Below are 17,659 nucleotides of genomic sequence, written 5' to 3' on the forward strand. Positions count from 1 at the left end.
GCAGACCAAGGTTGCTGCTCTCCATCTCATACATGTGGGGGGGAGGGTAATCAAAAGCAGACATGTCCCCTGCCACTGGAGCAGCCTGACTGGCTCAATGGTCGTCAGGTCTGGGACTCTCTATCTCCCTTTAGCCATGCACGCATCCCACAGCATAAAAGCATAATCTTTCTTCATCAGCTCTGCCAAAGTGGACAGTGTTTGTTTCAGCCAATCCCAGTGGGTGGTGGTGAAGGAGGCTCTGAAGAATGTAGACTGCTGTAGACCTAAATAGTGTTGGACTGTAGTGTGTGGATTTCAGCGGCGCAAAGATGTCATTGTCCAGCCTAAGCAGGGAGAGAAGAGAGAACTTGCGTCGTATTGTAAGGCTGTTTGAGTGTGCGCATGTGTGTGGGCAGGAGGCATTTCCCCGGTGCAGACATTAGGGGACAAAAGAAGAAAATAAGCTAACATCTCAGGCTGCGTCAGTGTAATATAGACATCAACTGATCTTTTGTCACCTGTATGGTTGGCTCCAGGACATGTTGTACTTCCATCTTTTGTATTTTTTATCAAGTGCTAAAGTATTTTTAGTTTATATTCTCGTTTGAAAAATAATAATAATACTATTTTTTAAAAAGTTTTCAATATTGAAATTCTAGGAAGAACCTGTAAAAATGCTTTGTATCCACTGTCTGTAGAACAAGGTAATCAGAAATGTTGTTGACTCAGTGTCTCATTATGAAACCAGAAAGCCACTAATTGCACTTCAGTTATTGGTGTACTAATGTTGCCAAAGGGAAATGAGAATATTCAAATGGACTTAAATGTGATTAACATTTTAATGCACAGTAGGTATACATACTGTGTTTGTACAGCATTTTCACATGTACACACACACACACACACACACACACACACACACACACACATGTATGTGTATATATATATATATATGTATATATACGTGTGTGTGTGTGTGTGTGTGTGTGTGTGTGTGTGTGTGTGTGTGTGTGTGTACGTATATACTATATTTGCTTATATACATCTATATATGCATGTGTGTGTGTGTGTATGTGTATGGACATATGCATATAGACATGATTCCATGACTGTGCCTTTATTTTAGGTTTCTTTATTGATTGCGAAGCTGAATGGCAATCAGAAACCTCCTACGTCCCCAGGAGCTTTGATGTTTACAGTTTTCATCATCATCATCATTATTATTATTGTTGTTGTTATTGTTATTTATTATTATATGTTCCTTGTTGATAAATTGATTACATTATTTGCGTAAAGTGTGCAGCCCATGGTATTTACATGTTTTCTGTTTACAGCTTCCGCACCAGCAAAGGCATTGGGTATTCTGCACATTTTGTTGGTAACTGCTTGATCGTGACGTCACTCAAGTCAAAAGGGAAAGGTTTCCAGCATTGTGTGAAGTATGATTTTCAGCCGAGAAAGGTAAGCCTTGGTTTCCAATCAGTTGTAATATTAGATGAGGCTTGAACCAAAGTGGTACAGGTCATGCATTGTTTCCCTGACTGTCTGTATTGATCTATACAGACATTGATGGATGAGTGCTAATTAGATGGCTATCTTCTTAACTCCCTCCTTCAGTTAGCGTGTTGGGCTTTCACTTGGTAGCTGCCAGTCATGTGGATCTAGTAGTTTATTAAAACCCCTGTGTGTAGAATATGTTCCTCAGCATATCATTATTTTTGATAAAACAGTGATAGGCTTTAGAAAAGCAAGACTCTTACTAGTCCAGTGTATTGCTATCTCTGCGTTTTAATTTTTTAGTCTAAGGGTGCAGTTTCTTGTAAAAATGTGCAGGGTTGACTTATAAGACTGAGCCGCAGCCAAAACAGAGAATGGACTCCTTTAAATTGCTTTACTTGATTGTCTTGTACACAAACAAAGAGACAGATGCTGTACTATCCCATGGCGCCTTGCTAGGTGTGCAGCATCAGCTGTTACTTTAGTTTAGGTTATTAGAGTCCTGGTTTAATCAAGATAACAATGTAATTTGCCCACGTATTGTCAAGAAGAATGGATTCACACTACCATACTGTATTGCTGTGCTCTGATTGTAGCCATCTTTCAGTATCATAGGGAGTGGTTAGCCTGATAGCCAAAATGTTTTGGTTGCATTGTCCAACGTTGCATTGTGAGCTCTGGTTCAATTTAGTTGTAAAAATAATTGCCATTAAAATAGCTTTTTGTCATGCATACAGTTAACTACTGCAGTTACATTACCGCAGCAAGTGTGTGAAGGCTTTGTTTGAGACACCCTGCAGTTTTGGCTTCATTTACCCCTGACTCCTGACATACCATCAGTTCTTAAATAGACACCCCAGAGTTGTAAGTCTATACACACAGACCTGGGGTGTTTAAGGCCCCCAGGGGAGTCTTACAGGTGTAATTGGATGAAAATGTAGATGAGCAAATGAAAGTTAATTTAGCATGGAATGTCAGTGTACTATACCTGTCCCTGTAGAGAGGGAAAACTAGCTCAAAGCATGTGTCAAACAATTAGTGCCTTCACTTCACACCTGGGAACAACTGTTCCTCCCTCTCAGTTTTAAGATAGTTCTATAGAAGCTGGAACAGAGTTAATCATAAATATTTTCCTCTGCTGTGGCGTTACTTTTTGTAGTGTCAGATCATTTTCGTAAGTTAACACAGCTAGCTAGCAAGCGCTAGTTATGTAGCATTAATTGAAAGCACAGAAAATTTTATTATTATTTTGCTCTTGTCATGTGATACTAGTATTTATAAACAAACTCACTTCAGTAGGAAAACAAAAAACTGCATAATTCTGACTGGATGTTGATAGAAACTCTCTCTGCATCATCTGGTTGTTCAGCTCTCCAGGACATGAAAACACTTACAGTGACTTGTTGATCATGTTGCTTGCAGTATTAACGTCAGGGTTTGTGTATGAGATATACCTGTTAATTAAAGCTGAAGGCCAAATGCTGACGTAAAACTAACACAAAAACAATTACAAGGCTTTCCTCACTTGTTTGTGGTGGGTAAAAGTAATTTTAAGGGCAATAACCCATTCTACATTTGAGTGAATGCTATTTTCATTGTTGTGCACATGCAAATAAAACAAGTGGCATTTATTAGATGAGAGAGATCTATAGGCTATCATATGGGATTTGGCCATAGGGCTACATGGAAGATTAACATTAAATCAACTTGAGAGCTATTATGTGTGAGGCCATTGGACTCCTTTTCCAAATCAAAGTACATTAGTATTCTGGATGCAAGTCACTGTGGCAATTTACTGCAATTTTCCTGTGCCAAGACCTCACCAGTTCCTCTCCGGTAATCCAACACAGTGGCTCCCTGTCTCTGTTTAGTTCCCCTTTATTTACCAAATGCTTAAGGGCCAGTCCCAAGTTTGGACTCTTGATGGCTTGACCGAGCCCTTAGGCCACAAGTTTATGAGTCAGACAGGTGAAAATTTTCTGGCTAAGGAGAAAAAATTGGACAGGTCTCCCACATTAAATCAAAAATACTAACATTGGCTGTGGTGCTGCAGCATCAGCAGCAGACAGTGTTGGATACATACTAGGACAGAAAAGAAAACCTGAAGAAATTAACTGCAGCTAGAAAGTGAATTTGTGTGTATAAATAACAAACACACAGATTCTGCATTGTAAAATTTTTGTAAATTGTTTCCTGTACATGTTTACGTACTCCATGCACTCCGTTATACCTTTATGAGCGATAGAACACAAAAGCAAGGCGTATTGGAAATGCAATATTATTATTTTTTTAACAACAACAACACAAAATTTTCAAAACCATGTTGTCATTTAATATATTTGGTGTTCCCTCTTTTAATATTATATATGCTATATATTACTGTCATCAATGTAGAAACAGAGCAATCATACACACATCTTATAAAGTAGGTGCAAGGCTTTCCAAAAATTGTGACGTGACTGAAGAGATAACGCCTCCACACTCTGTTCCAAGCCCCAAATTTTATGTGAGACAATGTTTTTAGTTCAAACTGGATCGGATTGAAATGTTATCTGCAGTAAAATCAGAACCTTAACATCTAGTTTTGATTGAAACGTTGTCTCACATAAAATTTTTGGCTTGGAACAGAGTGTGCAGGCGTTACTTTTTCCATTACTGTCATCAGTGCCACTATTCATCTGTCATCTTTTGCTGTCTGTATTAGCTTATCAGTGAGCAAGGAACGCTCTCCTTTTGGCTCCCAGATGAGGATGAGCGATGAGTCTTAAAGGTGGCTCAGGTGTCTCAGATGACCAAAAGCCACCTGAGAAATAGGATTTGTCAGTATTTAGCACATGCTAATTAGCTCTTCGACCTTGTGTGTCCTTTTTCTCAAGCTGAAGTAGTGGAACCTACAGTGCATATCTAACTTAAGGGTGTCATCAGCGATCTGATGAAAGATTGTTGATATTTTAAATCAACAAATTCAATGAATATCTCCTCACGGTCCGCTAGCTGAAATCTGCTAAATCTGATACAGCCCTGGCTTTGTAAATGGTACACAAACAAAGTGGCTTGGATCAGGCCACACAACACTATTCCAGCCAATCAGCTTGTGCACAGGACAGGGGGAAGGTGAGGGCGAGGGGAGATGGGGGGGAAAGGAGGCAGTGGGAGCGAGAGGGACAGTAACTCCAACTGCATCATTAAATTATCAGTTAGATTGAAGAAACAAAAACTTAACAGCATAATAACAATAATGCTACAATGAAACCTAAGTGTTTGTTGCTATTTTGATTCACTGTAACCTTTGGGGTTCAGTTATGCAACTTAACAATATTAAAAAGCAAGTTTGACCTGAGAATCTGCTGTGCCTTCTCTTTCCTCACTGTGCACACATATTAGGATTTGGGGTATGGGATAACCCAGTGTTAGCCTAATGCTTAAAATGTACTGTGCCTTTCTTTCCACAGCACAATAGGCCTACACACACTGCAGTTATACAATTGTGATGATATTTAGAGAAGGAAATGTGTGGTAATGTAACAAATTATGTGTTGTACGAAAGCTTATGTTTTCTGTCATTTTTATTTTGTATTCATTTGCTGTTCTCTGTATTATTGTATCCATCTTTATTTTATTTGGCCTATTGCCTTTAAACGTGGATACATAAACTATAAACTATGATATTTAAAATGTGACTTGATACATTAGTGCCATTGCTGGAGACACTGCAACTTAAGCAACACTGAATAAGCTACACTCGAAATTAAAAACCAAACCAGAAAATCTGGGTCATTTTAATGATCATTTTGAGGTAGTTGTGGGAGTTGACATAGTCTAAATACAAAGCAGTTTACATTACATATCATGAAATATGAGATGGGATATGAAAGGCTTTATAAATCTGATGATAAAGGTTCATTCATTTCAACTCTAAACATACACAGCTTTTAAGTGGGAAATCTAAGCAAAAAAAAAAAAAAAAAAAAAACCTGTGAATGAATCTCCTTTTCTCTAAACTGAGATTTTTGTAATCACTTTGACATGCCATCTTTTAAAGTAAAGTCATCTTTCTAGTTATAGTCAGAGTCTCATCCCTGAGTAATTACAGCCAAAATCTGAGATGGCTTTATGGGCAGAGAAAAATTAGTTGTCTTGCCTTCTCTTAGACTTTCTTCTGATTTATTATTAATGACGCTCCAATGGGGATTTCAGAACATTAGGTTGCAAAGCCTTATGGCTATGCTCTCAAGTAACTTTGGGGTCTGAATCTGAATTTCTGAGTTTTAAAAGAAACATATTGGATTGCTGATCATAAATGTTGGCTGTGTTGTTATTGAAGTCAGACAGATCCTATGCTTGACTTAGCTGCTGATAGCGTAGATAGTTGCTAATTGTTAAGTGAAAAGCTGTTGTTATAAAGGAAAAAGTTGCAATGTACAGTATAGCAGTAATCACCATGTTTCATTGAATATGTTGTTTAATATTTGATCTGCAGTTCAATACGGCTTAATGTATGATCTATACTCCGGCTGAGTTATGAATGAGAGAGCTGCTGCATTACCTGATGTTAAATCTCTGTCATCTCACCCTCTTGTCACCCTCAGTGGTACATGATCAGCATAGTACACATCTACAACCGCTGGAGGAACAGTGAAATCCGATGCTATGTTAATGGGCAACTGGTTTCTTATGGAGACATGGCATGGCACGTCAACACAAATGATGTAAGCACCCTTACTCTTCCTTGCTGTTGTCACTTTTTCCTCTGGTTTTGATGTTTACTGCTGCAGGATTGACTGTCTGCTTGATCATCTTGCACAGTTGGAAACTGAGAGAGAAAAAAAAAAATACATACATCTTCAGCAGTGCTCAGTGGCAGATATGAGTTTTACCATATCAACACAGATTTCTCACGGGAATGTGGCTGGTATTTCAGTCCTAATTTGAAAATCCATTTGTCAGACAGATGTGCTAGAGGACAGGGTGGATGAGAGAACATTACAAATGGGGAGAATATAGTAAAAAATGGCTTTAATCTATAAGGTTATGCGTGTATAGAGGGGTTATTATAGACACAAACTCAACATCAGTAGATCATATCCCATATTTCAGCAATGATGGGATTGAGGTTTTAAATTTGTAGAGTTGGATGGCTTGTAGCAGAATTAAAGACATTGTCAAATTTCAAGAGATTAACATTTTGTTTTACATAAAGATGTGGAATATTGCCAAGTTACACTTCATACCTATGTATTTAAGGGAAAATACATAGGTATGAAGTATGAAAAGACAAGCGGAGATATGATCACGGTGTATAAAGTGTTGCACTGCATCAACTAAAGCTAACTAAAAGTGTCACAGTCAACACTTGGAGACATTTTCTGCTTCTAAATAAGAAGTGTACTCTAAGTTAGCATCATTATGATGAAGAGGATTTTTTTATGCTATGGCTGCATCTTTGGTACACTGGTGCTGCGTTCCAGTGGGGAGTTGTACCTGTGAATCACGACTTCAAAGTCACGAGTCACGACTTCAAACCGTTCCAGGCATAACCAACAAACATTCTTGTTATAACCGGCAATGGCGGAACGTGCAGTGGGCGTGCTTATGTTATTTAATTTCATATGCTTAACAGGTAATGATATATGTAGTATTTACAACGTAAATGTAAAAAAGTACTTTTTATCTCTACCCAATACAATATTTCTCACCGTTGGCTACATGAAGAACAATCGTCTCCTCTTTGTGTACAAAACATAAACTGTGTGACGTCGAACGAGGAAGTTGGAGTACGTTGAGCACAATCGAGTTCACAGGCGTGAATTTAACTGGTAAATCACCAGTTACGGGTGGCCTGGAACGCAGCATGAGAATCACACCACTGACATTTTCTGAAAACACAAAAAAATAAATAGCTAAGTAAGTTTATTGAAAGTAAATAAAGTTTTTCATGCTCACACACTCACACACTCACGCACACACACACACACACACACACACACACACACACCACAGTTACACACACATATTCAAAGATGCAAACATCTAAATACACATATAAGCACATAACTGAGCAATGCCAATAAAAGCTATAGAATCAGCCATCCTAATATAATTACAAAAGAACCTCCTACACAACAACCTCTCACTTGTTCAAACAAGACTATTGCAACTTAACATTTTCTTGCATCTGGATTAAACAATAACCGCCCCTGCATCTTTGAGGATACATTTCCATGCTACAGCTTGATATTAAATTAAGATCCATTTTAGTCTTCTCACACACCATGAACTATGTGGGAACGTAACTCAGAATGTTACATGACACCTGGTGCTGTGCCAGCCGCAGTAGGCTTGTGGAAATATATAAATAAAGGATAAAAAAAAGTGTTGATACACAGACTGTAGCAAAGGATGGGTTGTAGCTTATACCCCTAAATAAAAATAAAATAAAATAAAATAAAATAAAATAAAATAAAAAAATAAAATAAAATAAAATAAAATAAAATAAAAAATCCAAATCCATGCAACTGAACTTGTAGACCTAAGCTTATATCAAGGCTATAGCATTAAAATGGAGATGTTTTCCATATTTTAACATCCTCTACCATTTTATTCCAGGTTCTTAGGCTGTTCACTCAAAGAAGATATCATTTCAGCTCAATGTGCTGGCCTTCTGTGCCATTCCACTTTGTAGTAACTAAGGGCGAGGCAAAAAAAAAAAAATGTATAATTGGCTTGGATATATTTTTTACAAAGTTAGTTAAAGCAGATGTGTGATGAGGCGTATTTTGTTCAGTATAATTTTGGTTATGACATTTTGTTTGTAGTCATTTTGCTACTGAAGGGGATACATTAAGAGATATTGTCAAGGTACATTTTCAGTGAATTAAAAAAAGGTTTCAACAAATTTGGTCAGACTGACATGTTCAATTGGATCATATCTAAAGGTGAAAAAGCTTCACAAGATTTTGGTTTCTGTATGTTTTCTAATGCCATTAGTGCAGACATTTGTATTTATTGTTTCCCCCCCATTAGTCTTGCACACTTTGAGCCTTACTTCACATGCAAAAATGGGATTAGGAGTTCCTTTCACTGATTGTGTAATTTGCTGCTGCAGTTGTAAATTAGACATCAATTTAGCACTAACAGTAAACAAAGGACACATTCTCACTACCCTGGAGGTTGTATTGAGCCTTCCAATCTTTGTAAATCAGGGCGGTTGTTTTTGCGCATTCAGTTGGGGGATTGTCAATCCAGATACTGAAACAACATGAAAGAGAATGAAAACAAGTGCTTGCCTTCCCTGCTGATTTTGATGATTGAATGAAAGACATTGTATGGAAACATTTCCCAGCCCACAATATTTAGATTTCCTGCAAGCTTAGTGCAAAACTGTTCAAGCAGACCCTACAGCAGAATATTTACAACCTGTAGTTCTGCATCCCTTTATTTATCCCCTCTGCTCAATCAGATATGAGTAACTTTTTATTCTCTCCTTAGTATCCTTGTCATTCAGCTGTCTGTGATGTTTGGATATTTTCTTTCCGCTATCCTAAAGTGTAAAAGGACGTGGCCTCTCCTTTTCTGTGTCCCTCTCCCAGAGTTATGATAAGTGCTTCCTGGGGTCCTCAGAGACAGCGGATGCTAACAGAGTGTTCTGTGGGCAGCTCGGCGCCGTCTACGTGTTCAGTGAAGCGCTCAATCCAGCACAGATATTTGCAATTCATCAACTAGGACCAGGCTACAAGGTATGTACTCGACTGTGGCCAAATTAGATTACATGTAAGCAGTCTGCATCACCTATCAATCTGTGAAATCATTGCTTAATGCTGCTTTGCTGCAGCTCCTTGCCTTGTGTCTCTATCTTGGGAGCTATGCTTCTCGGCTCAGATAAACTGCTGCATAAATTACCCACTCCAGAGGAATAATGGCACAATACATAGAGGGAAGCAGCAGGCACCCAGGGGGGGATACAGTCCTGAGCTGACTTTTATCAGCCCCAGCAGGTGTAGCACTCGCAAGCTCACCCACAATGACCAAAAGATTTTGAATATAGAAAAGCTGACCTATCCGGAAGGTGATTCAGAACAGAATGTTTATCTTGTGATGGATTTTCTAAGTATTTGCTTTGCAAGTATTTGTTTACTTCCCAAGTTTGCGAGTCATCTTGAATAAATTATGTGTCCTCAGTTTGCACACAGACATTTAGAAGTGTTTATTCCCTCTTTCATTTTCTGACTTTTGTTTTTGCTTCTGCTTCTCATTAAGTGCTGCTGTTTGTTCATATACAGGTTCAGTGTCCTCAACTACGTAACAAACCATGTATTGCTTTTTGTCAGATTTGCCCCGAGTTCATTTGGGCTTTTTGGTGTAGTGATGAGGTTGCCTTTTTTTTTTTCCAATGATTTATTTTTTGTTTTTAGTTTTCCTCACGTTTTTTTACATTTCACATTAAAGAGGAACAGCAAAGATTTTGTGAGGGGAATGACATACAACAATCTCACATGCACAATGATGAGATTACATGTTATATGACTTATTCAACTGAGCCACCAGGATTCCTCACAGCTCATTATTGTGAATTGTAATGTTATTTTTTCACTTATTTTCTCTCTTATTGATTTTAAGAGGAAATGATGCCTTCTGTATGCCAGGAAGCAGTGGCACAGATTGGGAATATAGTTGTGCAGCCCACACTGTTGAAGGCTGTCAGATGGATCCTTTACACAACAGTCAGGTCTGTGAATGCCTGGACATTCCCAGGAGAGCCGATCATTCGGCCTTTTCTCTAATCACTGGTGGCTTTCCGTTTCCCTCCTTAATTATGGCTGCAGACCTTCGATTACTGCACTAACACACAGTGGAGCAACCATCCAGATTTCTTGGAATAATGAAGGGGGTATCCTGGGGAGACAATTACCTACATTTGATGAAGTTGTGGGTAGGGTTGCTCATGGTGTGTGGGATTGGGCCAGCCAGGTGAGTTGAGGAGGCAGGTCAGGGAGTTGTTGGGCTCGCTGATAGGTTGGCACAACGAGTGTGCTGTGTCCAGGGGACCAAAAGGCCTGTCTGTTTTCATCTGGAGCCACCTGGAAGAGTCTGTCTGCAGCAGATCAGGGCACAGACACTTACATCTGCTATGTGCTTTGGACTTCCAGCTGTCTCTGCTCCAGCTCTGATCCATGGCTGGAGAGAGGAGAAAAAAGAAGAAGGAGAGGAAGATGAAGAAGAAAAACATCTTGGCTGATGCAACTTTTATTTCATTATTCAAGCTCATGTCACCCATGTTTGACACGCTTCCCTTTGCTATCATGCTGTATTTCATTTCAGCTCTTACTGGTGTGGTATGTTGAAATATGCACATTATTGCTGCTTAAGGTCAGGTGCTTAAGGATTTCTGCTGCTTTTTATAACTTATGGCTTTAAAACTGACAGATCTGTTACTGGAGTCTTATGGATCCTTTCATGATGCTGTATGTGAAATTATATCCTGTAACTGGTGTTTCATTGAAAAGGACCAAATCGCTTCTGTTAACATTACCATTTATATCGGCAGCATGATGTGAGGAACATTCTCAGGCATTTAGAAGTAACATGAAGGGGCGGTAGTGGTTATACAAAGACCCTAGGGCTGACAGCAGCTGATTATCATATCTCACTCTCATTCATCACTGCTGTGTTGGAAGAGTTCATAAGCCTTGGTTCAAAACTAAGAAGATGTAGGCAGAGTGATTCACACAAGGGGATTGCATCAGTTTTGTGAGACGTGACTGGGGATGTAGAATCGACTGGGGATGTAGAATCGAATTCCCAAAGGATGATAGCAAGCATAATACAAAAGAGTTTTAAAATAACCCTTTTCAGGCTGTTTAACCACTTTTCTCATTACATCTTAGGGAAATGGTGTAGTCCAGACATTCGTCACAGTAACAGTAGCTGTACTCCACATAGAGTATTAGTCATTGAGTGGACCTGAACAATGAGGCCATGTGGTTACAATGGTAACCACAGGCAGGTTATGCCTGTGTATAAAATTAGGCAAAATTGGGTTTGTAATTTTATATGAGAAACTCACAAATGTCCAAATTTTAGCAGATACCACCTATCACCATTGTCAAAATTCTTTGTGACAATTAGTTCCTGTAACTTACATAAACAAGAAGTGATATCAGATATCTAGACACTGGATAACATAGTAACACAATTGTTCATTTTTATTTTTCATCTTTTGGGGATTTTTTTGGATATTACAGAACAGGGGTAGCAATTGGTGTTGATGCATTTTGTTAGCTTTAGGTTGCCTCCTTTCAGTGTGATGTGACGTCAACACTGTGGACCCACTGTAGGTGTTGAGGTTCACTCGTTGCTCTGCAGCAGGTAGCATTTAAGCTGTCTGCAGGTGTCCGATAAATCTGCAGCCCTGTCAGCCTGTAAATAGCTCCAAGCTTTCAATAGAGCAACACTTCATTATAGCAGCCTCAAAACACCAGTCTCATTTGTTCCTTTTTGCTGCAAACTTAAATCATCACAACCAACACAAAACGTATTTCATCTGCAAGTATTTTCTACAACTTAATTTTTTGACTCATTCCCCATCTGCAGTTTAATCGGGTTAGTGATGAGGTGCATACACTAACTGGTCCCAGAAAAAAATCGGAGGTTCATGGATGGTTGATGATGTAATGGAGGCGTTTCTTTGTTCTGCAGAAAACTTGCTTTTAATGTCAAGCATTCTATTTAAACTGTTGCATCTTTGACCACGGACAGTGAAGAGTGAGTCTGTAGGCAGACCTCATGCATCCTGGGAGTTTCTCAAACTTATTAGGGCCCGAGCACTGGAACAGTGCGAAGCCCTATTGTTATTGCTTCGTTTTTTTTTTTTTTCTTCTTCTTATTATTATCTCGTGTCATTAGGCCTTAATTTGACCCCCTAAACATGCTCAAAAACTCACCAAATTCGGCACGCAGGCCAGGTCTGGTGAAAAATTTGATAAAATGGACAAACGGACCCCCTAAGTGCAGAAATGGGCTCGGTAGCGCCACCTACGCACACAAAGGCAGCCGCTGCGGGCCACAGGAATGTGATACAAACACCAAACCAACGCCGAAATGTAGGTCTCATCAAGCCCTACAAATCACGTGCTGACACCCCCCCTCTAAAACCAACAGGAAGTCCGCAATTTGCATTGGAATGTTCACGTTCACACCCAAAATTCCGCTTTGAACAAAATCTTTCTCCTCCCAGGGCGTAAATGTCAGCGGCTTGAAAATTTAACAGATGACAGAGGACAGAGTGCTGAACAAAAGTTGCTAAAGACTTGTTATTAATTCGAATCGTTTGGATTTTATAAGCCCTCCAAGTCGGAGTGGCCAGAGCCAAAACCTCATTTTTTCCCATGGAGTTTGGTGTGAACAGGCTGACTTTTGGCACTAATTAAGCCCCTGGAGTCTAAAGTAAAAGTCTGACGGCTTTGAAAACTATGCAGATGGAAAGAGGACAAAAATTCCTACAAAAATATGTAGTTTTGATGTGGATTGGACCAAGTTTGTGGGAGCTGTGAAGAGTTTTCAAACATTTTTGACTCTGGTGTGCTCTGCTCTGCACTCTGCCTGGACATGTGACTCACTCTAGCTGCCTCAGGAATGCGCAATACACACCCATTGTAAGAGCTCAGAGGGAGCAGAAAACACTCTCAAACTAAAACTGCCATAACTCAAAAACGGTAAAAGATAGCAAAATCATGTAAATGGGAGATTTTTAGATCCGAGTCTCATGACTCGATTAAGCTTTGAATCAAGTGTGTCACTCAAACGGTGACCGAGCTGTGACACCTCAAACAGGGGTGGGTTTTCTGGATTTCTCCACTGGATTGAATGAGGATTTCTCTGTCTGCCTGCATTTTGGTGTGATCATGCCACAGCTGCCAGTACTCAAGTCAGTCACACACTAGGACATGCTAAGGGCGCCATCTGCTGGAGGGGCGCTGCTAGTGGCCAGAGGGGCACCAGCAGCGAATGTACTACCAGTGGGTTTTTGTTGGCATTGTGTGTGTGTCGGTCACACACCAGGACTTCCGTGGCCTTTCAAAATAAAAGCCCAAACTCTTTCAAAATAAAAGCACTGAAAAAAACCCTTAAAAATGGCACAAACGGACGAATTATCTGCACTTCGACACGCACGCTGTCCCCGACGTGCACGGGGGGGCGAGGGCCCGTCCAACGCTGCTTGCAGCTTTAATTTATCATTTATTGTTTATTTTATGGGGACTGATACAGTGTACATAGACAAACTGGAAACAGCTATCTAGTAAATAAAAGTGTGGTTTACAGTGGATGCTAAATTGCAACATCTGCCCCCAGATTGTTAAATGTATGTCTGCTGCTGCTAAGGAGTAAGGGGTGCCCCTGCCCCTGGTCACTGGTGGCCTTCAGTGCTGAAAGAGTGTAGATCAACTGCACTCTAATCCTGTTGCATGACTGCGGACTTGTGGACTGATGCTCTCATGCTACAGGGGTCATTAACCACAACCCAGGGGATCATTATTTTCACACTGTGGTGGGGCTCCACACTGAAGTGCTGGGCACTGGGGCTTGTTATTTCTCATCTTGGTGTCTCTGGCTTCCACCAGTAGGAACTTTGAAGGATGTTAAAGAGACTACATGATGAGGCACATGCATGCTGCTGCTTGAACTTGATCATAGCAGATAGGCAAATGAACAGACTGCCTCTTTCACTCTTTTATCATATATCTGTGAGGGGATATGCCAACTAAAGTGGCACAACCCCAGTAATCTGTGGTACTTCCTTGTAGAATCTGAGGCACAAGGGGCTTTAAGTTCTAGGGGAAGAAGATGCTTTGTTGAAATTCCATGCTACTCGATGTATTTTTTTCCTGAGGCAAGCTTATTTATATTTGGTGCCTCTAAATGTTTTCAGCAAATATGTGTAAGGCATATTATAAAATACCTGACATAGGATATTTATTTTAAAGGTTGCCAGTTGCCTTCTACTTAAAATAGATGTGCATTTTACAAGCACAGTAAAAATGTAGTGTGCAGTTACTCAACAGTTTGACAGCCTCAGTGAGGTCTTCCGCTAACAGCCAGCATTTATCCTATTACCCCTTCTCTGAAATGTAGCCATCTAGATTTAGAAGTATTTTAGGCATGCTGCATAACCCCTGTTTGCTTGTGTTGCATAACAAATCTATCTATATTGTCAATGAACAGCAATGCTTTTTAGCGGTCACCACTGATTGTTCCCTTCAACTCCCCCGTCTCTCCTTGTCCTCATCACCGTCCCCTTACAGTCCTTGGGTGAGACAGGGAAAAAAGGAAGTTTCTTCATTAATTATTCAGCCGCTCTCTGTTGAGAGGGCTTGATATCCCTGTTAAGCATATTCTACTTCCCGGCCATTGATGGATTAATTAAACTCATCTGCCGACGGCTAACTGATTGAGTAAATTAAGACAACTCTATTTTCGATCAGCTGTTTGTTATGTTAGCCATAATGAATGTGATACTGAGCCACTGAGCAATGGTGCTTCCAACTTCCTCATACCCAGCTGCCTCCATGTCTTGAGACATCTACGGAAATGCTGATGAAGACATTTAAAGAAATGTCAAGATATAGCTTACCTTAAGACATCTTAAGGTAAGCAACTTTGAATCATCACCATCATCATCAGGATGGTTTCTAATATTCATCTGATGGTGCAGTCAGGCTTGATGATTGTGAAGTCACAGCCAATGTCTCCACAGAGGGAAATCAGAAATACAAATGTAAACATTCAAACTCAAAATAAATGTAAAACTCAATGATGCAACATGGCCAGCACCTTAACTCCATGTATAGTTTTCTTGCTTTTTGACTCTGTGACCTCCAAATACAGTAACAGGCCTGAGGCAAAATAGTAGCGTAAGAGCGGATTAATTTCAGTTCTCAGCTTCATACAATGGCACTGATACAACCCTTACTTTCTTGTCAATCACTCTAACGATGGTTCACTTCACTGAAAATCACACATGCTGTTGCTGCAGCTCTTATAATTAAGTCAGTTGTGCACAGCTGTCATTTGTGTTGCTGATGCCTACATTATAAAAAGATATGTTGTGGTAAGAATCTTTCTGACATAGCAATAAAGGTATACTGCCATATGTAGGGCAATTTTTAAGCAATATAATTTTTTTTTTTTTTTTTACCAAGATATAAACTATAATATAAACTGAAAATTTAGAAATAGAGTACAAAAACAAACAATCAAAGAAAACAAAAGAAAACAAAACAAAAAAATATTGAGCTCTGGAAATGTGTGGTTCTTAATAGAAATATGCTTTTCATCTTTCATATTTGAATTAATCTCTTTTTAATCAATTTCACATCAGTCCTAACATGGAAGTCAGTGGAGTGCTCAGGAATACTTGCAATCCCACTTTGCTTTCAATTTAAGATAAGACCCAATTGGATAAGGCAAATGGACAGTGATTGGGTACATGTGCACTCAGGAGCTACCTGTCAATCACTCTCTCCCTCTCTCTCTCTCTCTCTCTCTCTCTCTCTCTCTCTCTCTCTCTCTCTCTTTCTCTCTTTCTCCCTCTCTACTCTCTGCTCTCTCTACCTCTTTATTTTCTCTTATTCCAGAGCACGTTTAAGTTTAAATCAGAGAGTGACATCCACTTAGCAGAGCATCATAAGCAGGTGCTGTACGACGGCAAGCTGGCCAGCTCCATCGCCTTCACCTACAACGCCAAGGCCACTGACGCCCAGCTGTGCCTTGAATCCTCACCCAAGGAAAATGCGTCCATCTTTGTGCACTCACCCCACGCCCTTATGCTACAGGTCAGTCACTTCAAAGAAAGACAGCTTCACTGCTGTGTACAGTAATTGACCTGTCATCTCTGTTCCAGTGAAAATGGAAATGGAAAAAAACAGTGTTAAATGTATTGTGTGGGGCTTTACCCAACTCAGAATTTCCTAAGGCAAATCAAATTTGGCTGTTCAGTATGCCACCATATGCCAGTACTAATAATCAAAGCAATAAAATCATGATCAGTTATAATCAAATTTAACAAAGTCACAAGAACATATCTCTGAGTATTTGAAACCAGTCACATTTAATCAGGCAGCTAGATTTTAATTGCTGGCCAAGTTGAATTACTACATGTTTTGTTTTTGTTTTTTTTTGGAATGAGACAAAATAATGAGACAGCACACAGGTTAAACAAAGTAATGAAATAATGTCTGGTTAAATGAGGCTCTAACTTCTTTATTTTTTGCACATTAAAAAATAGTTGCAGCGGCTTGAGTTCAATTCTGGCCTGGGTCATTTGTTGTATGTTGTCCTCACTTTCTGCCCTGTTTTTTTCTGTCTTCCCCTCTATTGTGACTATCCAATAAAAAGCAGAAATACTGAAAAACTGTAATGTACTTTAGGCCTTGTGCCTGTCTATACTGTTTTATTACAATATTGCATTGCACATTGACTTAAATAAACACTCTGGCTGAAATAAATAAAGAAATAAACATAAATAAAAATGACTGTTACACTTGAAAAATCTCAGTCAGCTGAGGTGGTCTATGATAGATGTTTTAATGTCAACGTCAGCTTACAGGGGACAACCCTATTGTGTGTGTGTGTGTGTGTGTGTGTGTGTGTGTGTGTGTTTATATATATCTTCTTCCTACAGGATGTGAAAGCTACTGTGACTCACTCCATACACAGTGCCATCCACTCCATAGGTGGGATCCAGGTGCTCTTTCCACTCTTTGCTCAGCTGGACTACCACCAGCTGAACGACAGCCAGGTGGAGACCACTGTGTGGTAAGTGTATTAGGGGTAGAAACAGAAACTATCTGTGGAAATCTGAGAAGATGTCTACAAGTTAGTATACTGTATAAGTGGGAGAGCCGCTCACAAACTGAGCCCCAAAATATATAGAATTATTGGTTTTCGTTGTGGATTTGACTGTGTCTTCATCAACCGAAAAATGTAAGTCACATGCAGGAAGCAAGGTTGACATGAGACATAACAAATGGTGATGACACTCTTCATTGTGTGGTAGTACACTCATCTCTGCATGAGTGGCTCTGGTTAACTGTGACAGATGGTGACAGATAGTACTCAATGCTCGACTGCTCATTTGACTAAAAAGTTGCCAAGTTAATGCTTAAAAATTTTGGAGTTAATGCTT

General features: G+C 39.6%; 1 protein-coding gene across 1 annotated transcript in view; it reads left to right on the top strand.

The window, feature by feature from the left end:
* LOC115369758 (neurobeachin-like) overlaps nucleotides 1-17,659 on the top strand; it is an 88,156-nt gene that overhangs the window by 64,563 nt on the left and 5,934 nt on the right. The window contains exons 6-10 of the mRNA XM_030066424.1: nucleotides 1,317-1,443; nucleotides 6,069-6,188; nucleotides 9,069-9,215; nucleotides 16,110-16,307; nucleotides 17,156-17,289. Coding sequence (XP_029922284.1) covers nucleotides 1,317-1,443; nucleotides 6,069-6,188; nucleotides 9,069-9,215; nucleotides 16,110-16,307; nucleotides 17,156-17,289 — 726 coding nt within the window. The remainder of the gene's footprint in view (nucleotides 1-1,316; nucleotides 1,444-6,068; nucleotides 6,189-9,068; nucleotides 9,216-16,109; nucleotides 16,308-17,155; nucleotides 17,290-17,659) is intronic.

The sequence above is a fragment of the Myripristis murdjan genome, chromosome 13 (genome assembly GCF_902150065.1).
Source record: "Myripristis murdjan chromosome 13, fMyrMur1.1, whole genome shotgun sequence".
Classification (NCBI taxonomy): domain Eukaryota; kingdom Metazoa; phylum Chordata; class Actinopteri; order Holocentriformes; family Holocentridae; genus Myripristis; species Myripristis murdjan.